General features: G+C 45.6%; 1 protein-coding gene across 3 annotated transcripts; it reads right to left on the bottom strand.

Moving 5' to 3' along the window:
• Positions 1–652: 652 nt before the first annotated feature.
• Positions 653–3,387, bottom strand: LOC123397472. 3 transcript variants are annotated; one of them, XM_045091998.1, is made up of 3 exons: positions 3,072–3,387; positions 1,741–1,828; positions 653–1,650 (listed from the first exon to the last, which is right to left on the bottom strand). In XM_045091998.1, exon 3 carries the CDS (start codon positions 1,598–1,600, stop codon positions 878–880), a length of 723 nt encoding a protein of 240 aa, XP_044947933.1. In that variant the 5' UTR covers positions 1,601–1,650; positions 1,741–1,828; positions 3,072–3,387; the 3' UTR covers positions 653–877. The 3 variants fall into 3 exon arrangements, with proteins under 3 accessions (XP_044947933.1, XP_044947935.1, XP_044947934.1); XM_045092000.1 differs by having other exon boundaries at positions 653–1,589; XM_045091999.1 differs by having other exon boundaries at positions 1,741–3,387.
• Positions 3,388–22,232: the final 18,845 nt, after the last annotated feature.

The following is a 22,232-nucleotide window of genomic DNA, read 5'->3' as shown; positions in this document are numbered from 1 at the left end:
TGTGTCTTGGAAGGCACTGTTGGGCGAAATCATATGGACAGGGACGCCTGCGGGTGTCGTGCTCCTCCTTGGAGGTGTCCAGACTGCCGCAATCGGCATAGACGCACCACGCCGCACCTAGGGCATCATGGGAAGACGGCGTTGATAATTCGTCGGCTGGTTCACCGGTTCATTGTTCGTTTTCTCTTGATCTAATTTAATATATTTTTATTTATAAATATTTCAATAAAGAAATAAATTTGTATGATTTTTTTTTCATATTTGCAATATGACATTGGTCATTAGTGTTTTAAAAAACAACAAAGTCGTTAGGGATTAGTAGAAAATTCAATGCTACCGTTTAGATAACACTAAAAATAAAAGGAGGTCTTTAAGATGTGTATATCAAAAAAGACTTTCGTCCCGTTTTATATATATAAAGCAACGATCATCAGCATCCGGTATAAACGTACGCTACCACAACACACGCACACACCCAAAGAAAACATACATAGATGCTACCACCATTAGGGCCACAACGCTAGCATCCAAGACCTCGACACCATCTCACTTGTGACCCGTCGCAGCGAAATGAGCGACGGACCACTGCCGAGAAAGTGCCCGACGTAAGTGTAAAAATTTGGGCAGCAGCTCCACTGTAACTAGAGCGATATGGACATAAGAAACACATTGACATAATAATCAATAATTCTACAACTTTCAGGAAAACTTCAGGAAAGAAGCAAACTTATTGCACGTGAACCTAAATAAGAAAAACTTCAGGAAACAAGAAAACCTGTTGCACGTCACTTCAATACAGTAGGAGGATATATAAGCAATTACAAAAATCATGAAACAAGCAAAAACTTCATTGGAGATGCAAACGTCCAAAAACATGCTAAACTTCATCATCACTTGAATGCTCACTTCTGTTTCCACTCAACCCGTCATCTTCTTGTTCATCCTCGTCGGTGGCACTATCTTCATCATTGTTCTCAACATTCTTCTCAATCTCGGCGATGATTTTAGGATCAACAGGTGTGCCTTCTTCATCATCACGGCCGAAAGTGTGAAACGCTGGATCAACATTGTTCACTGTAAAAGTTGGCGCGATGATATCTTCTTGGTATGCATCTGTAGCATTGAGCTCACCCGTCTCTGATTCGGGAACATCATACAAATGTCTATGACTAAAAGTCTGTACCACTTTCCAGTCTTTTCCAAGATGTGTATCCTCCATGTAAAACACTTGCTCTGCCTGAGAAGCCAATATGAAAGGATCCTTTTTGTACCTAAGAGCCTTGTGATTCAGACTTTTGAAGTACCCATCATCTCTCAACCCGGTCGTCTTGCTTGTAATATCATACCAATCACAACGAAACAAATATACTGACCTGTCACCATGCTTGTTTTTCGAATACATCAACTCAAGAACTTCCTTCAGAACACCATAGTACAGAATCTCTGCACCATTTTTTTCTCCCTTTACCATGATGCCTGAATTTTGAGTTCTTCTCTTCCTCTCACGATCCAGAGTGTGATATCGAACACCATTCTGTGATATCAAACACCATTCACATTGCAGGCAGAGTACACCAGTAAAGGCTTGTCTGGGCCACATGATAGCGAGTACAAATCCTCTGAAACATTCTGTTCTCCTATATTATGAATCTATACATGATGACCACACATCAAAATGATAAGGTTAATGTCGTCAGTAATGCAAGATGGATACAAGACACACAAAAACAAATAGCTTACATGCTTCTCAAACCACCTAGGGAATTCCTTCTTAAGTGTCTGCTCAATGTTAGCCACACCTTTCATTTGTAACTCTTCTCGGCAAACCCTACAACAACAAACAAAAAATAATCACATCAAAATTCATTATCTCTACGAGCCAACCGCATAATATGCATAAAAAAATGGCAAGAATACTTACTTCATGTACTTGTCTACATCGCGACAATTATTAAGCACGTACCAAACCATTTGGTCGTACCAAATTATTAAATACATGTACTTATCGACTGCTTCACCCGAAAATACATAAATAATGGGCAGAATTAGGCGGCAGAATCCTGTCAAAAATGTAGTAGGAGGGACTACACATCTATAGAAATTCAGTTCGGCTGCGCAGGAGCTACTTTAAACAGAGACTACACATCTATAGAAATTCAGTTCGTTAAGACAAATTCATGTGCTGAGAGAAAGGGCAAAACCAATATGCAGCAACACGTACAAGACCCGGCAGCCACGACGACTCTCGGCAGCGACGTCGTGCGTAGCTGAGCAGGGAGGAGGATGTGACCAGCCAAAGCTGTGGCAGCGTCCCTGTAATCAAAGAGATGAGACCGGCTGTTCGGAAACTGCACGGCGTCTCGATGATCAACTAGAGGAGGTCAGCAATGCCACGTCGTACCGATAATGAAGGGTACGACTATGATTACAAATCATGATAATCAAGGATGCGGGTTAATTGTTCACGTACTCCATGTGCAGGTTCCTGAATCAATCATAGAGATCAAGAATTTTCGCAGGTTGAACAATCAATCAAAATATCTAATGAACTTACCGTTCCGGACTACCGCAATTCAGAAGCGACGGCCACACGACAAGACAAGGCTTTGGTAGAGTGCTGGCAAGCGGCCGGGGCCTGGCGGCGGGCGGCGACAGGACTGACGAGTGTAGAGTTTGGGCGTTCGGCGATTCCTTTTCTGTTCGGTACGACTTAATTAATACCTGCGTGCCCCTCTCCCTGATCCCTTCCAAATCGATCTACTAGGTCTCGGCTACTTATTTTTCCTATGTTAGCGGTCTTCTATAACAGATAACATTATGCGTACAGATTGCTATTGAGAACTCGCTGGCCTGCTGGTGAGGCCTTGCTCCAACTGATGGAAGGTCTTTGGTTCTAGACTAGATTACTATCAGAATAGGCATACTAAATTACTAACTGCTAAATTAGTAGTAGGCATACTAAATTATTAATCTGTGATGTCCCCAATTTACTCGTACAGGCAACCCTACAAATGGGGATCCAGTAGTTTCAGGTTGTACTTACACAAAGGGTAGATGGAGATGGTACTTACAAACTTCAGTAGCAAATTCGTATGGAAGAGGGCCGGCCGGCGAACTTCGACAATCACCGGCCAGTGCTGCCAAAAACGACCGTCTCAGGCGCGTTTTGTTCCCCCTCCTCGTCGCGTGGATCAGAGGCGAGCTCCTCGCCTCCTGAGCATTGGCGTGCGTGCGACGGCTTCCTTTCCGAGGCAGTGAGGCGATCGAGCCGCCGTGCCCAGCGGCGAGCGTGGTTGAGGAAAGAGTTTTTTTTTTTTTTTTTGTTGAGAAAGGGAGATGTGATGCACAGCAGCTCCTGTAGGTCGTCTATGGGCCGATTACTACTCTGGGCTGCTGGATTATGTGGAGCGGGTTCTATAGTCGTATACGTATGTAGCAGGAGGGACTACTCATCGTCATACGTGCACGGGGTGAGGGGGTGAGAGACTCCAGTAGTCGTATATGTAGCAGGAGGGTTGCTTAATTCTGGATGTTGCATACACGTGTGTAGCAACAGGAGGGACTACACATCTATAGATATTCAGTAGCAGTACCTAGCAAAAACATTGTATTTGGGCTGGGAGGCCACGGCCGCCTCACACTTCTACATAGCTCCGCCGTTCTTTGGTTCAACTTCTGCCGCGCGCAATTTTTTATCAATGTCGTGGTGTTTTTTCTTATCCCATTAAGACTAGTCATAGTGGGGAGTAACTAAGTAGTAACATCAACGCCACGTGGGCAAAAAATCTGACGTGGCAAGTATTTAATGTGGAGAGAGATGGTAGTGGTAACATAGCTAGTTACCATCACATCACATATTTCAATGCACTATGTGTCTACAACCTAATAAATGTTTGTTTGCATGACACCACATGTATGTTACTCCCCACTATGAAGGTAGTAACATAGACTAATAACAACATCATGTTACTACTCTTAGTTACTCCCCACTATGAGCAGCCTAAGTGTTTGAAGAAATAAAATGGTCCTCCGGAATAAATTACTGACAAAGCGGATTTACCTTATATATAATGTGTTTTCTTTTTTGACATGTGTGTCCCATCTCCTTAGATCTCACCTCTAACCACTATATAATACGTGACAATATACTAGCATCAAGGATTTAAATTCTTCCATGACATAACCATGTCTGTCATGGGAACTACCTACAGTGTCATAGAATATAAAAATGAGTGACGGTGCTTATGTGGCCGTCATTGATTTGGGGGATTATGTGACGCTATGTGCGTATTGTCACGCATTATCATATTCAGTGACGTTACGAGTCATTGTCACGAGCATTTTCGTCACAGTATATCACATCTCTTGTAGTGAGCAAAGTAGGGTGATAGTAACGGTAACAGCGGTAACAGTAGCAGTAGTGACAGTAGTAGCGGTAAAGTAACTTAGCAAGGACCAGTAGGAAAAGACTCGTAGGCATTGGATCAGTGATGGATAATTATGTCGGATGACATTCATCATGTAACAGTTATAACATGGGGTGATTTGTAACTAGCTCCAGTTCGTCAATGTAATGTAGGCATGTATTCCGTATTTAGTCATACGTGCTTAAAAGAACTTGCATGCCATCTATTATCCATCCCTCCCGTGGCAGCGGGGTCCTAATGTAAACTGAGGGATATTAAGGTCTCCTTTTAATAGAGAACCGGAACAAAGCATTAGCACATAGTGAATACATGAACTCCTCATATTATGGTCATCTCTCGGAGTGGTTCCGACTGTTGTCACTCCGGGGTTGCCGGGTCATAACACATAGTAGGTGACTACAACTAGCAAGATAGGATCAAGAACACACATATATTGATGAAAACATAATAGGTTCAAATCTGAAATCATGGCACTAGGCCCTAGTGATAAGCATTAAGCATATCAAAGTAGTAGCAACATCAATCTTAGAACATAGTGGATACTAGGGATCAAACCCAATCAAAACTAACTCGATTACATGATAGATCTTATCCAACCCATCACCGTTCAGCAAGACTACAATGAGATTACTCACGAACAATGAAGAGCATCATGGAATTGGCGATGAAGGATGGTTGGTGATGACGACGATGTCGATTTCCACTCTCCGAAGCCTAGAACGGACTCCAGATCCGCCCTCCCGAGGAAGAACAGGTGGTGGCGGTGGCTCCGTGTCATGAAACGCGATGAACTCTTCTCTCTTAATTTTTCTGGGCGAGAGAGAATATATAGAGCTGGAGTTGGAGGTTGCGGAGCCACGAGGGCCTCACAAGCCTGCCAGGCGCGACCTAGGGGGGGGGGCCCTCCTGGGCTTGTGGGCTCCTGGCTCCGTGTCTCCACGTAATTCTTGCGCCAGTATTTTTTATATATTCCACAAAAAATCCTCGTAACTTTCCAGGTCATTCCGAGAACTTTTATGTCTGCGCAAAAACAATACCATGGCAATTCTGTTGAAAACAACGTCAGTCCGGGTTAGTTCCATTCAAGTCATGCAAATTAGAGTCCAAAACAAGGGCAAAAGAGTTTGGAAAAGTAGATACGTTGGAGACGTATCAGAGAGCATCATGGAATTGGCAATGGAGGATGGTTGATGATGACGACGACGTCGATTTCCCCTCTCCGGAGCCCAGAACGGACTCCAGATCTGCCCTCCCGAGGAAGAATAGGCGATGGCGGCTGCTCCATATCGTGAAACGCGATGAACTCCTCTCTCCTATTTTTTCTGGGCGAGAGAGGTTATATGGAGTTGGAGATGAAGTCGGGGGAGCCACGTGGGCCCCACGAGCCTGCTAGGCACGCCCTAGAGGGGGGCGCTTGCACGGCTCATGGCCCACTGGCAGCGTATCTTCAGTTGATTCTTTCTCTGATATTTTTTATATATTCCATAAAAAATCTTCGTAAGTTTCCGGGTCATTCCGAGAACTTTTATTTCTGCACAAAAACAACACCATGGCAGTTCTGCTGAAAACAACGTTAGTCCGGGTTAGTTTCATTCAAATCATACAAATTAGAGTCCAAGACAAGGGAAAAAGAGTTTGGAAAAGTAGGTACGTTGGAGACGTATCAAGGGCCGCATGTTAGTCGTTACAAGTTGGTATCAGAGCCTTACGACCATAGGAGCCTTTGTGTGATCGAACTTGGCCGAGTCAAGTCTAGTAAAATGATTTGAGTCATAGTTATATCGGAGAGTAGGTTTCTTTTTTCTCCTCTTCTATGCTCTGGTGAGGTTCTCGACTTAGGAAATCTTAATTCTACTCCTCTTCTCGCTCAATTTTTTTGTAGGATCACGCGGATATTTTGGAAATCTATATGATATCGATGTGACGGAGTTCTGTCTTGGTGCCTCCTGTCTGACTTGATTTCTTCCGGGGAGTTGATCTCCAGGGGATTCTTGTGCACATTGCCATCATTCAGATTTCTTGGTATCTCAAGACGAAGGATGTTCGTAATTGCTTCAATACTAGTAGTGACGAGAGGAGTCCGGCTTCCCCAGTACTGGTGTAGAGAGTTCCGGATGTATCGCCATACTTTGTATCGTTGTGATTAGAGGGTCTGTGTTAGATGAAGGTCCGAGATTCTGGTTATGTGTTGACGGATGTGATACACTGGACGGGTTAATATAGGAGTTGTGTGACATAGTACTCGTTGTATCCGTGTACCAGATTGCATGACCAGATATTTCGGGAATTCATAGGTGGGATATCAGGTAGTGACTTATAGGACAATCGTCCTACAGATGCATGATGTGAGGTTGGGATTTGACATTCAGTGGGTACGTTTGTTCACGGTCGTCTTACAACGGTTCTTGTTGTGTCTTAAAGAGTCCTTGTAGCTTGCTACGACTCGGGGATGCTTCGTAAGTCGTGTGCACTGCCTTGCACATGATGGCTATTGTAAATTCGAGCCCGTGCGATCATATCCACGAAGATATCGGATGGAGTCTCTGTCATACGTTTGTTCCGAGCAGTTCTAGCTCATACTTGGTTTGCAAGTGGTCTTTGATCAGATATTGTCGACAGTCACTTTGAGGAAGCATTCTTACTATTTTGTTCGAGTGCAATTGCTAAATATTCTTGTTCAGATATTTCTGCCTATTGATTCAGCTTTACCTTGAATGTTATTCTCTGGGCTAATGTGTTGTCCGTCTTCAGGATGGCTCCACCAACTCGCCAGAATCAGGGTCGCGAGGGTGCTGATGCTCCGCCACCACCTCCTCCGCCTCCTCCTCCGCCGCCTCCTCCTCTTGCAGAGGCTTGGCAAGCGGTGATGGCTGCAACAAATGCTAACACCCAGATGTTAATCCAGCTGTTGCAAGAGAGGACCAATCAGCAGCAGGGCAATTTCAACCATGGTGGTAATCAGTTTGCATCTCTGAATCAATTCCTGGCGAACCAGCCGAAGTCCTTCACGTCTTGTGACCAGCCGTTCGACGCTGAGGACTGGATTCGGGACATGATCAAACACTTTGAGTGCAGCAATGCCCGTCCAGAGGACTTCGTCAAGTTTGCAACATTTCAGCTCAAGGGGCAGGCAACAGTTTGGTGGCAGCAGTTGAAGGACTCCAGGGGAGGCAGAATGATCAGTTGGGATGATTTCTGCAGAGATTTCAGGTCTCACTATATCCCGTCCAGCTTTGTGGAAGAGATGCGTGAGAAGTTCAGATGCTTGAAGCAAGGTGGTTCCTCTGTGTGCAAGTACAACGTCGAGTTCCATGAGCTGGCTCGATATGCTTTGCAAGACATTCCAGATCAGAAGAGCAAGATCTATCAGTTCAGAGGTGGTGTGAGAGAGGACTTGCAGCTGGTCCTTGCCTTGCATGATCCCGATAAGTTTGATAAGTTCTATAACTTGTCTCTCAGGGATGAGGGCAGCTTTGCTCAGAGTGGAGAATTTGAGGAAGCGTTTTAGAAAATCCAGTTCGTCGCCCTCAACTCAGGTGGTCTAGAAGCAGCAGAAATACTGGGTGTCTCCTCCTCCTCCTCGACAGACTCAGTAGTTCAAGCAGTCAGGTGGTCGTGGTCCTTCCCACCCACCCAACCCAGCTTTCCAGCAGAGGTTTCAGCAGTAGAAGCAAGGGAATCCTCAGGTGCAGTTCCTTCCGCTGTCAGATGTTACCTGTCACAAGTGTGGGCAGAACGGTCACTACTCCAACAAGTGCACCTCTCAGCTGCGTCTTCTGCCCCCTCCTCCAAGGAAGCCTCCAAGAAATTCTATGGTGAAGTTCAACCCCAGGTCTGTGAGAGTCAATATGGTGAATGCAGCTGAAGCAGAGAACTCCTCAGACGTGATTACGGGTAATCTCCTGATTAATGATATTCCTGCTAAGGTTTTGTTTGATTCTGGTGCTTCGCATTCGTTCCTCTCCATTCCATTTGCATCCAAGCATGATTTTCATGTAGAGGAGCTCCCTAGACCGTTGTTAGTAGTATCTCCGGGCAAGTTCGTGCATGCAAGTACTCGAGCCCCATATATCTCTGTCAAGATGGGTAATTATGCCTTTCTGGCTTCTCCTATTGTCCTTGGCAAATCTGATATTGATTTGATCCTTGGAATGGATTGGTTGGCTATGAACAAGGCGTCTATTGATTGTGAAGCTAAAGAAGTGAAGCTAACTCATTCTTCGGAGGACGTGATTATCTTCGCAGCGCGTGATGACATGGTCCGTCTGTTTTCCTTGAATGAGAAGGGTGAGATCTCTCCAGTTTCGCAAGTCCCAGTGGTCTGCGAGTATGAAGATGTTTTCTGGAAGAACTGCCAGGAATGCCTCCGCACCGAGCAGTTGAGTTCGTAATTGAGCTTGAACTGGGTACTGAGCCAGTGTGCAAGCGGGCATAAAAAATGAGTCCAGAAGAGCGGAAGGAGCTGAAGAAACAACTTGATGAGCAAGAGCGTCTGGGTCTGATCACACCAAGCTCATCTCCTTGGGGTTGTGGAGTGCTTTTCGTCAAGAAGAAGGATGGCACGGAACGACTGTGTGTTGATTACCGTCCATTGAATAAGAAGACGATCAAAACAAGTATCCACTTCCCAACATCAATGAATTGTTTGAGCAATTGAAAGGGGCTATGATCTTCTCGAAGCTTGATCTCAGGATGGGTTATGATCAGATTCGCATTCGCGAAGAGGACATTCCAAAGACTACTTTCAGAACAAGCTTTGGCTCGTATGAGTACACGGTGATGTCTTTCGGTCTGGCCAATGCTCCACCGACCTTCTGTCGGATGATGAATTATATATTCTCCGCATTCAAGAATGAATTCGTCTTGTTGTATCTTGATGATATTCTGGTCTTTTCAGAAACTGAGGAGGAGCATGAAGAACATCTCAGGCTTGTGATTGATAAGCTAAGAGAGCATAAGTTCTATGCTAAGTTTTCCAAATGTGAGTTCTGGTTGAAGGAAGTTGTCTACCTTGGGCACATCATCTCTGCAGAAGGGCATCTAAGTTGATCTGTCGAAGGTGCAGGCCATTGTTGAGTTGGAACCTCCGCAAAATGTGAAGCAACTTCGAAGCTTTCTCGGGCTTGCAAGCTATTCTAGAAGATTCGTTGAGAATTTCTCCAAGATTTCTTAGCCTCTCTCAAGTCTTCTTCAGAAGGGTGTGAAGTATGTCTGGTCTCCAGAGTGTCAGTTGGCTTTCGACACACTCAAAGAGAAGCTCACTTCTACTCCAGTCTTGGTTCCTCCTGATGACACCAAACCTTATCAAGTGTTCTGCGATGCCTCTCTTCAAGGTCTTGGTGCACTTCTGATGCAAGACAAGAAAGTGGTAGCTTATACCTCGAGGCAGTTGAAGCCAAGTGAGAAGAATTACCCCACTCATGATCTGGAGTTGGCGGCAGTTGTACATGCTCTCATGACTTGGAGCCACCTCTTGTTGGAAAGAAAGATTGAAGTATTCACCGATCACAAGAGTCTCAAATACATCTTCACCTATCCTAACCTTAATCTTCGGCAAACTCGTTGGGTGGAAATGCTCCAAGATTTTAATCCGAGCATTGATTACACTCCAGGCAAAGCTAATGTCGTCGAAGATGCTTTGAGCAGGAAGGCTTACTGCAACAGTCTCATTCTGAAGCCTCTCCAGCCTGATCTTTGTGATTCTTTCAGAAAGCTCAACCTTCAGTTAGTACCTCAGGGATTTCTTGCTAATCTTCAGATATCTCCTACCTTGGAAGACCAAGTCCGACAAGCTCAACTTCTTGATGCAATGGTGAAGAAAGTTAAGATTGGCTTGGCAAAGGGAGTTCCCAAATATAAATGCTTCAGTGTTGATGCCAGAGATACATTGTTCTTTGTGGATCGCCTTGTCGTTCTGAAAGGGGATCTCAGAAAGGTTATCATGGAAGAAGCTCATAACTCTCTTCTCTCGATACATCCAGGAAGTTCCAAGATGTATCAGGATCTGAAACAGACCTTCTCGTGGACTCGCATAAAGCATGAGATTGCTCAGTTCGTAAATGAATGTGATGTCTATCGAAGAGTGAAAGCAGAGCATCAACGTCCAGCAGGTCTTTTGCATCCCTTTCCCATTCCCGAGTGGAAGTTCGACCATGTTGAGATGGATTTCGTCACCGGGTTTCCGAAGTCCAAGAAAGGTAATGATGCCATCTTTGTCGTCATCGACAAGTTGAGCAAAGTCGCTCATTTCCTTCCAATCAAGGAGTCTATCTCGGCAGCTCAGCTCGCGGAGCTGTATACGTCAAGGGTAGTCTCATTGCATGGTGTTCCAATGCTGATTTCTTCGGATCGAGGAAGCATCTTTACTTCCAAGTTCTGGGATTCATTTCAGTCTGCGATGGGTACTAAGATTCGATTCAGTACAACCTTCCATCTTCAGACTAGTGGACAAGTTGAGAGAGTCAATCAGGTCCTCGAGGATATGCTAAGAGCCTGTGTCATTTCCTTTGGCATGAAGTGGGAAGACTGCCTACCTTTTGCTGAGTTTTCATATAACAACAGCTATCAAGCAAGTTCAGGCAAAACTCCGTTCGAGATTCTCTACGGCAGGAAGTGCCGTAGCCCGCTCAATTCGGAGACTGGTGAGCATCAGATTCTTGGGAATGACATTATTGCTGAAGCAGAAGAAATGTGCCGTGCCATTCGGGATAATCTCAAAGCAGAGTAGTCACGTCAGAAGAGCTACTACGATAGCAAGTATCGTGACATGTCTTATCAGCTCGATGACTTCGTCTATCTCAAAGTGTCTCTTATGAATGGCACTCAGCGTTTCGGCATCAAAGGAAAGCTTGCTCCTCGTTTTTTTGGGCCTTTCAAAATTGTTGGCAAGAGAGGCGACCTTGCATATAAATTAGAGCTCCCTTCAAACTTCTCAAATGTGCATGACGTGTTTCATGTCTCTCAGCTCCGGAGGTGCTTCAAGACTCCCGAGCACACAATTGATCTTCAGGATATCGACCTTCAACCCGACCTATCCTACAGTGAGCATCCAGTTGCAGTTATTAAGGCGACTGAGCACAAGACCCTCAATAAGTCAATCAAGTTTCTCAAGGTGCAATGGTCACATCATTACGACAAAGAGGCCACTTGGGAGCGCGAGGATCACCCCCGTTCCGAATTTCAAGAGTTCTTTCAATCCTAGATCTCGGGTCGAGATCTTCTTGTAGTGTGGGAGAGTTTGTAACAGCCCAGATGTAATCCTTTCCATATTTGGATCCTTTCCTATTTTGTGGAAGCATGCTTTGGATGTTATATAAAGTTATCATATCATGTGGCTTCATTTCATGTCATCATCTTGCATCATGGCATCCTTTTCAATTGCATTGTGTTCCTTCTTGTGTTGCCAAGAGTTGATCCATCATGGTAGTGATAGCTTGCTTTGGGTGGTGTGATGTTGTGGTGTTTACAAACAATGTTGCTAAACATGCTTTCAGACTACAATGCTTTTCAAACAATGCAAAGCCCTTCCCCTTTTGTTATTTTTAACTTGTGTGTTAAACTTTGTTGGAACCTGTTTTAGAAATGTTAAACATTCAGAGAATTCAGTTGTGGTTGAGGGGGTAGTTGTCTTGTTGTTTTAAGCTTTAAGTCATTTGGGGTTTTTATAAAAACAACATTATAATTCCTGTTTTGTGTATAATTTAATTGCTCTAAAAATATGGTTTGTATTTTATTTAAATAGGGCATAAATCCCTCATGCCATATTTGTTTTTATCTTCCTTTTCAAAACCCCTGTGTGGCTTTGAGGATTTAGTTGTGTTTATTTATTTTAAAAAAGGAAAACCCTTTTGTTTTTTTCCTGTTTTAATCCAGGCGCAAGAGCAAGCCCAGGTGGGTCGGCTACCTCCTTCTCCACCTAGGCCTCACCTCCTCTCATCGCTCGCGCGGCCTTCTCCCCGTCCCTCTTCTTCCTTCTCTAACGCCATTCGCCTCTGTGTGCTTTCCGTCAGAGTTGTGTGAGAGAGAGCTCGCCATCGTGGCATCACGGACGTCGAGGCCGCAGCCCATCGCCTACTTATCCCCCTCGACGTGCGTGTTCCCCTAGGGTTCCCTCTCCCCGCCGCCACCTCCTTCTCCCTCCTTCTTCCCCATCTACAGGTAAGATTCAGAGAGAGAGAGAGAGGAGTTTAGAGAGAGCGCCGCCGGTGCGTCCCCATCAAATCCCAGCACGCAGAGAGGATGCTGGATCCTCCCTCGATCCATTCCCGGTGCTAGGAGGGTGGATCCCCTCCTTTGTCGATCCCTCCTCACCGTCGTCGCGTCGGGCAGAGCGGAGCAGAGCGTCGCCGTCGCCTTGCCTCTTCTTCCTCTACGTCGGGCCGATCCTCCTCCTCGTCGCGTTAGGGTGAGCGCCAGCACCTCTTCCTTCTTCTTCCCCTCGCCATAGTGCCTCTTGTCGCGCGTAGCCTCGCTGTAGACCTCTGCCGCCGCCGTCGTCACAGTAGAATAGCTGCGCCATCGCGTCGTCACAGTGGGGCTCCTCCCAGGGAGGTAGCCCCGGGAATGGAACCCCTGGGGTTCCCTCTTCCCCCGCGTGGTAGCCACCGTAGGAATTACTCACCGGAGAGCCCCCGGAGTTCTCCCCTGTTCCAGCCGCGTTAGGTGCAGGTAGATCAGAGGGGGCTGCTCAAAAGAGCACCACCCCCCTCTCTGTTAAGTTCTGTCAGCTCAGCGCAGTGGCAACCGAGACGCGCGTCGTCGCCAGCATCGTGGGTTCGAATCCCCTCGGGCACACTTTGTTTTGCTTTTATTTCGCCAGTTGCAGGGCAAGCGCCAGAGAGGGCTTACCTAGCCTGAAGCCCTCTCTATGTTAAGCGTCGATGCATAGCCCAGTTGTGTGGGGGTGTTGTTGCTCCAGGGAGGTTGTGAGTTCGATCCCACTTCCTTCCCCCTTGTGCATTTTTTTTCTTCTTTTGCTATCATTTTTCTTTGTGTTGTTCATTTTACTACTAGGGGCTTGTGTTGATGTTTTCTTTTATTTTTCCATGTTTCCCTAGAGTGTAGTGCTTGTGGGTGCGTAGTTAGCGTGTAGGTAGAGATGTGTGTGTATGTGTGTATGTGTTTGCACACACACACTTGTGCAAGTGTGCACAAACATATCATGTTTGCATCTCCACATATAATGTGTTGTGTGATTCTTCTAGGTGTGTATGTGGGTGAGTAATCCCTTGTGAGTGTGTAGGTGTAGGTGTGTGTGGTGTGAGTCCATATATACATGTGCATGTGTATGTGTGTGTGGATGACCACATTTCTATATGTTAGCGTAACATGGTAGTGAGTCCATGCTATGCCTAGATAGGTTGTTCTTGTCCTAGTGTATGTGCATGTGTAGATGATGCCATTGTGATAGTTTCCACATGTGATGATAGTCATTTGTAGCTTATAGGATTTTATGTGACATTTTCGAGCTAGCTTTGTGCATTGTTGTTACATGCAAGTACCCATGTATGATATATAATTTTGGGGTATAATCATCCCAGGAATCCATTGGTGCAGTCAGATTTCACTTTAGAGCAACTTCATAAAACTGTTATTTTTTGATATGATGCCATGTTTACTGCTTTACATTAGGTGGTGCTTTGACCCTTTCTGGATGATTCCTTGATGGAATGGTAGTGGGTGAACCCCTCTACAGCATGGGACTTTCATTTTGTACCTAGGGATTTGTATGCACCTATTGTGCCCTGTCAAAGTGAACACTTGGCTGAAACTGTCAGATTTGTGAAACCCTGTGATTTTCACAAAGTCTGGGATTCTGGAGTTATTTTCTTCCCCTGTTGTCTTGTGTGAATTAGCTCCTATGTGGGGAATTAGCCCATGCAACAAACTAATGTTTGTGAGATTTTATGTTTGTTTAGCTCCCTGCTAAATTTCATGCTTATGCACTTCCTATAGATATCATTTTGGAGGCTGCCAAAATGGTTCAGAGCATAAGCAGCTGGTGAAAATCTATGATTTTCACTAAGTCCCAAAGACTGTGATATTTTGTCCAAGTTAGTGTCTATAGATCTTCTCATGGGTGGTTCCTTTGCATTAGCTTATTCTTCAGGGTTGTAGAGCTTTTAGATGGCTTCTGTCTCATGTCTTGTTTGATTCATTTAGAAGACTGTAGCTACTTTAAATCTTGTAGAGAAATTGCTATGTTGCTGTTGAAAACATATTGTATGTTTGTATTGTTTTGAAGCTCGTGGGGGAATTGTTGATGGTGTGGTGTGTTCCCATGCACCACCCCACTTATATTTTGTTGCTTGATCATGTGGCAACCTGGTTACACCAGGGAATGCCCATTAGAGTATGTTTGTGTCTGATTTGAACCGTAGGCCTTTGAAACTTGTCTTGTAGTTTCCGGTTGATCCGTGACTCCGTTCTCTACGTTCTTTATATGTTTTTGCATCGTTTTCTCGCGATGCACATGTTAATGCCATATTCATGCATGTCAAGATAACTTAATATGAGGTTCTGTACAAGATTCAATTATCTCAACTAATGCATATGAAAGTGACTAGAATAGTGATGCATGCTTCCTTCTTCACACATGCATCATATTGATTGTTGCATTATGTTTTGCCGGTGTTCATTGGCTGTTTTCTTATCTTGGGTAGCATCGGGAATGGGGATAGAGTACGTGGATTCTGGAGAGTACGTGCAGGAAGATCAAGAGCAGTTCCAAGCTGAAGACATGACATGCAAGATGACCGTGACCTTGACACTGTATCTAGCTTTGTTATGCTTAGAATCACGTTTCCTTCGTTGCATGCTCGCTGCCTACCACTTGATATAAATGCCCATGTCTTTGCCATGAACCCCAAATACTTCCCTCTCCTAGCAAATGTTGTTTGGATAAGTAGGCTTGCTTAACCCCTAATGGATAGCTTTGCTAGCTGCAGGTGCCAGCTATCCCATGTGATAACATGGGTATTTTGATATCATTATGTTTAAACTGCTATTTAATTAATGCACCTATATACTTGGTAAACAACGGAAGGCCTAACCTTACGTCGGGTGATTTGTTCTGTTGTTGCCGCTTTAGTTTCGGCTGCCGGTGTTTGGTTCCATAACTGAGCGCTCCTAACACGTTCGGGGTTGTTATGGGGACCCCCTTGATAACTCGTTTTAGATTGAAGCCCTTCCAGCCAGGCCCAACTTTGGTTTTAATCTGTTAACAACTTAATAAAATTGCATAGGGAATAGCTACCCCGAGGAATTAATCAACAACCCAGGCGAGTGCTCCTCATGAGTGTTGGTCCCACCTGAGCGATGTCCGGCCCCCTGGTCACCCAGGGTTTAGCCAACCTGACGTCTAGCTCCTCCGTCGTGTCCTGAGAACGAGATATGCGACTCCTATCGGGTTCGTCGACACGACGGGCGGCCTTGCTGGATTAGCGTTACCTTTCATGAGATATCTTGCACATTGGGATTCCGGTGAAACTTTGGGTCTCCTCAAAGTTGAGGTTTTCCTCTACGGAATCCGATGAGATCACGAGTTTCGTGATAGAGGATTACTTTGCGGCCCGTGGCAGTTTGTGATGGACTAGTTGGAGCACCCCTGCAGGGTTTAATCTTTCAGAAAGCCGTGCCGGCGGTTATGTGGCAAATGTGGATATCTTTTTAACATCCGGTTCTATACAACTTAAATTAACTCTAATAAAATTACCAAGTGTGTGCGTAACCGTGACTGTCTCCTTCGGAAATCGTTCTCCGACCGAGAACACGGAGGGGTTATGTTTGACGTAAGTAGGTGTTCAGGATCACTTAGTGATCAACCTAGTCTTCGATTACTCGCGTAGACCACCATATAATTACTCTGATCATCGTAAGGTAGCCACCATATATGCTTAGGTTGCTGCAAACCCATACACTTAACCTTCCTCACCTAATAACTTGGCTAGATTCGATACCAAGGTCATTCGATTGCTGAGTCCCCGTGGCTCACAAATTACTACAAACACAAACAGGTACAGGTACGCCCGACGCAGGAGATCCTGATGACAACCAGCTGAAGTGGGAGTTCGATGAGGACTCTGGCCGTCTGTACGTGAACTATCCGGAGGACTGAGGCCGTGGTCGTGATCATGGGGCTGTTGGGTAACGTAGCATAAATTCAAAATTTTCCTACGCCATATTCAGATCTTCCTATGGAGAGACCAGCAACGAGAGAGGGGTAAGAGCATCTTCATACCTTTGAAGATCGCTAAGCGGAAGCGTTGCTAGAACGCGGTTGATGGAGTCATACTCGCATCGATTCAGATCGCGGTGGGATACCGATCTAGTGCCGAACTACGGCACCTCCGCGTTCAACACACGTGCAGCCCGGTGACGTCTCCCGCACCTTGATCGAGCAAGGAGGAGGGAGAGGTTGGGGAAGAACTCCAGCAGCACAATAGCGTGGTGTCGATGGAGAGACGAGGTCTCCCGGCAAGGCTTCGCCAAGCACTGGCAGAGACGAGGAGGAAGAAGGGCAGGGCTGCGCCGAGGGAGAGGGAGAAGTCTGTCTCCCAAGGGCCAAAACCCCTCTCTATTTATAGGAGGAGGGGGGAGGGCTGCGCCACCCCTAGGGTTCCCTCCCTAGGGGCCGGCGGCCACCAGATGGGAGAGGGGGGGGGCTAGGGTGGGAGGGGGTGGCGCACCACCTGGTGGGCCTAAGGCCCACCTGCGCCTAGGGTTGCCCCCTCTCCCCACCACTTGCGCATTGGGCTGGGTGTGGGAGGCGCACCAGCCCACCTAGGGGCTGGTTCCCTCCCGCACTTGGCCCATCTAGCCTCTTGGGGTCGTTGCCCCCCTTCGGTAGACCCCCGGGGCCACCTCCGGCGGTCCCGGTGGTCCCAGTACGTTACCGGTGACGCCTGAAACACTTCCGGCATCCAAAACCATCCATCATATATATCAATCTTTACCTCCGGACCATTCCGGAGCTCCTCGTGATGTCCGGGGTCTCATCCGGGACTCTAAACAACTTTAGGTAACCTTGTATAACAATTCCCTATAACCCTAGCATCATCGAACCTTAAGTGTGTAGACCCTAGGGGTTCGGGAGACAGGCAGACATGACCGAGACACCTCTCCGGCCAATAACCATCAGCGGGGTCTGGATACCCATGGTGGCTCCCACTTGCTCCATGATGATCTCATCGGATGAACCACGATGTCAAAGATTCAATCAATCCTGTATACAATTCCCTTTGTCTGTCGGTATAGAACTTGCCCGAGATTCGATCCTCGGTATACCAATACCTTGTTCAATCTCGTTACCGGTAAGTCTCTTTACACGTTCCGTAGCACGTCATTGTGTGAATAACTCCTTAGTCACATTGAGCTCATGATGATGTTCTACCGAGTGGGCCCAGAGATACCTCTCCGTCTCACGGAGTGACAAATCCCGATCTCGATTCGTACCAACCCAACAGACACTTTCAGAGATACCCGTAGTGCACCTTTGTAGTCACCCAGTTACGTTGTGACGTTTGATACACCCAAAGCACTCCTACGGTATCCGGGAGTTGCACAATCTCATGGTCGAAGGAAAAGATACTTGACATTAGAAAAGCTTTAGCATACGAACAATACGATCTAGTGCTATGCTTAGGATTGGGTCTTGTCCGTCACATCATTCTCCTAATGATGTGATCCCGTTATCAATGACATCTAATGCCCATGATCAGGAAACCATAATCATCTATTGACTAACGATCTAGCCAACTAAAGGCTTGCTAGGGACACTTTGTGATCTATTTATTCACACATGTATTACTGTTTCCTGTTAATACAATTATAGCATGAAGAATAGACGATTATCATGAACAAGGAAATATGATAATAACCATTTTATTATTGCCTCTAGGGCATATTTCCAACGGTCTCCCACTTGCACTAGAGTCAATAATCTAGTTACATTGTGATGTATCGAACACCCATAGCATTATGGTGTTGATCATGTTTTGCTCATGGAAGAGGTTTAGTCAACGAGTCTGCAACATTCAGATCCGTGTGTAATTTACAAATATCTATCACTCCACTCTGGACATGGTCCTGGATGGAGTTGTAGCGGCGTTTGATGTGCTTTGTCTTCCGGTGAAACCTGGGCTCCTTGGCTATGGCAATGGCCCCAGTGTTATCACAGAAGAGTGTCATGGGACCCGACACGCTTGGAACCACTCCAAGGTCGGTGATGAGATCCTTCATCCAAATTCCTTCATGAGCCGCTTCTGAAGCAGCTATGTACTCCGCTTCACATGTAGATGCTGCCACGACTTCTTGCTTGCTGCTGCACCAGCTCACTGCCCCACCATTCAACACATATACGTATCCGGTCTATGACTTAGAGTCATCCGGATCTGTGTCGAAGCTAGCGTCGATGTAACCCTTTACGACGAGCTCTTCGTCACCTCCATAAACGAGAAACATTTCCTCAGTCCTTTTCAGGTACTTAAGGATATTATTGACCGCTGTCCAGTGTTCCATACCGGGATCACTTTGGTACCTCCCTACCAAACTTATGGCAAGGTTTATATCAGGTTTGGTACACAGCATGGCATACATTAGAGAGCCCACGGCTGATGCGTAGGGAACAACACTCATCTTCTCTCTATTTGCTGCCGTGGTAGGCGACCGAGTCTTACTCAATCTCATACCTTGCAAAACTGGCAAGAACCCTTTCTTTGAGTTTTCCATATTGAACTTCTTCAATATCTTGTCAAAGTATGTACTTTGCGAAAGACCTATGAGGCGTCTTGATCTATCTCTATAGATCTTGATGCCTAATATGTATGCAGCTTCTCCAAGGTCCTTCATTGAAAAACTCTTGTTCAAATAGGCCTTTATGCTCTCCAACATTTATGTATTGTTCCCCATCAATAATATGTCATCCACATACAGTATGAGGAAAGCTACAGAGCTCCCACTCACTTTCTTGTACAGACAGGCTTCTCCATAAACCTGTATGAACCCAAATGCTTTAATCACCTCATTAAAGCGAATGTTCCAACTCCGAGATGCTTGTACCAGCCCATAGATGGAGCGCTGGAGCTTGCACACTTTGTTACCACCCTTAGGGTCGACAAAACCTTCTGGTTGCATCATATACAACTCTTCCTTAAGGTTCCCGTTAAGGAACGCTGTTTTGACGTCCATTTGCCAAATTTCATAATCATAAAAGGCGGCAATCGCTAACATGATTCGGACCGATTTCAGCTTCGCTACGAGAGAGAAAGTCTCTTTGTTGTCAACTCCTTGAATTTGTCGAAAACCCTTTGCGACGAGTCGAGCTTTATAAACGGTTACATTACCGTTTGCATCAGTCTTCTTCTTGTAGATCCATTTATTTTCTATGGCTCGCCGGTCATCGGGCAAGTCCACCAAAGTCCATACTTTGTTCTCATACATGGATCCTATCTCGGATTTCATAGCTTCAAGCCATTTGTTGGAATCCGGGCTCGCCATCGCTTCTTCATAGTTCGAAGGTTCACCGCTGTCTAACAACATGATTTCCATCACAGGGTTGCCGTACCACTCTGGGGCGGAGCGTGCCCTTGTGGACCTTCGCGGTTCAGTAGTAACTTGATCCGAAGCTTCATGATCATCATCATTAACTTCCTCTTCAGTTGGTGTAGGCACCACAGGAACAACTTCCCGTGCCGCGCTACTATCCTGTTCGAGAGGGGGTGTAATTACCTCATCAAGTTCTACCTTCCTCCCACTTACTTCTTTCGAGAGAAACTCTTTCTCTAGAAAGGATCCGTTCTTGGCAACAAAGGTTTTACCTTCGGATCTAAGATAGAAGGTATACCCAATAGTTTCCTTAGGGTATCCTATGAATACGCATTTCTCCGCTTTGGATTCGAGCTTTTCTAGTTGAAGTTTCTTCACATAAGCATCGTAGCCCCAAACTTTAAGAAACGACAACTTAGGTTTCTTGCCAAACCATAGTTCATACGGTGTCGTCTCAACAGATTTAGATGGTGCCCTATTTAAAGTGAATGCTGCAGTTTCTAACGCGTATCCCCAAAATGGTAGCGGTAAGTCGGTAAGAGACATCATAGATTGTACCATATCTAATAAAGTGCGATTACGACATTCAGACAGTTCGTTGCGTTGCGGTGTGCCAGGCGGCGTTAGTTGTGAAACGATTCCACACTTCCTTAGGTGTGTGCCAAACTCGTGGCTCAAATATTCTCCTCCATGATCAGATTGTAGACACTTAATTTTTCTATAACGTTGATTCTCGACCTCACTCTGAAATTCCTTGAACTTTTCAAATGTCTCAGATTTGTGCTTCATCAAGTAGATATACCCATACCTACTCAAATCATCGGTGAGAGTGAGAACATAACGATAACCACCGTGAGCTTCAACGTTCATTGGACCACACACATCAGTATGTATTATTTCCAATAAGTCGGTTGCTCTCTCCATTATTCCTGAGAGTGGAGTCTTAGTCATCTTGCCCATGAGGCACGGTTCGCATGTGTCAAATGATTCAAAATCAAGAGACTCTAATAGTCCATCAGTATGGAGCTTCTTCATGCGCTTAACGCCGATATGACCAAGGCGGCAGTGCCACAAGTATGTGGGACTATCATTATCAACTTTACATCTTTTGCTACTCACACTATGAATATGCGTAACATCACGATCGAGATTCATCAAGAATAAACCATTCACCAGCGGAGCATGACCATAAAACATATCACTCATATAAATAGAACAACCATTATTCTCTGACTTACATGAGTAGCCGTCTCGCATCAAGCAAGACCCTGATACAATGTTCACGCTTAAAGCTGGTACTAAATAACAAATATTAAGGTTTAGAACTAATCCCGACGGTAGATGTAGAGGTAGCGTGCCGACGACGATCACATCGACCTTGGAACCATTCCCGACGCGCATCGTCACCTCGTCCTTGGCCAATCTCCGCTTATTCCGCAGTTCCTGCTTTGAGTTTTAAATGTGAGCAACAGTACCGGTATCAAATACCCAGGAGCTACTACGAGCGCTGGTAAGGTACACATCAATAACATGTATATCACATATACCTTTAACGTTGCCGACCTTCTTGTCCGCTAAGTATTTCGGGCAGTTCCGCTTCCAGTGACCTTTTCCCTTGCAATAGAAGCACCCAGTCTCAGGCTTGGGTCCATTCTTTTTCTTCTTCCCGGCATCTGGCTTATCGGGCGCGGCAACAACTTTAGCGTCTTTCTTGAAGTTCTTCTTACCCTTGCCTTTCTTGAAACTAGTGGTCTTATTGACCATCAACACTTGATGCTCTTTCTTGATTTCTACTTCTGTAGACTTGAGCATCGAGTACAACTCGGGAATGGTCTTCTCCATCCCTTGCATGTTGTAGTTAAGCACAAAGCCTTTGTAGCTTGGTGGGAGAGACTGGAGGATTCTGTCAATTATAGCATCATCCGGAAGTTCGACTCCAAGTGAAGTCAGACGGTCGTGTAACCCAGACATTTTGAGTATGTGCTCACTGACAGAACTGTTCTCCTCCATCTTACAGCTAAAGAACTTGTCAGAGACTTCATATCTCTCGACACGGGCATGAGCTTGAAAAACTAGCTTAAGCTCCTGGAACATCTCATATGCTCCGTATTGCTCAAAACGCCTTTGGAGCCCCGTTTCTAAACTGTATAACATGCCACACCTAACCAGAGAGTAGTCATCACTCCGGTTTGCTAGACGTTCAAAATGTCCTGGGCTGCTGCGGGAGCGGGAGGGTCACCTAGCGGCGCATCAAGGACATAA

The sequence above is a fragment of the Hordeum vulgare genome, chromosome 5H (genome assembly GCF_904849725.1).
Source record: "Hordeum vulgare subsp. vulgare chromosome 5H, MorexV3_pseudomolecules_assembly, whole genome shotgun sequence".
In the NCBI taxonomy this organism is placed as follows: domain Eukaryota; kingdom Viridiplantae; phylum Streptophyta; class Magnoliopsida; order Poales; family Poaceae; genus Hordeum; species Hordeum vulgare.
This window is presented reverse-complemented; position numbering and strand designations above follow the sequence as displayed.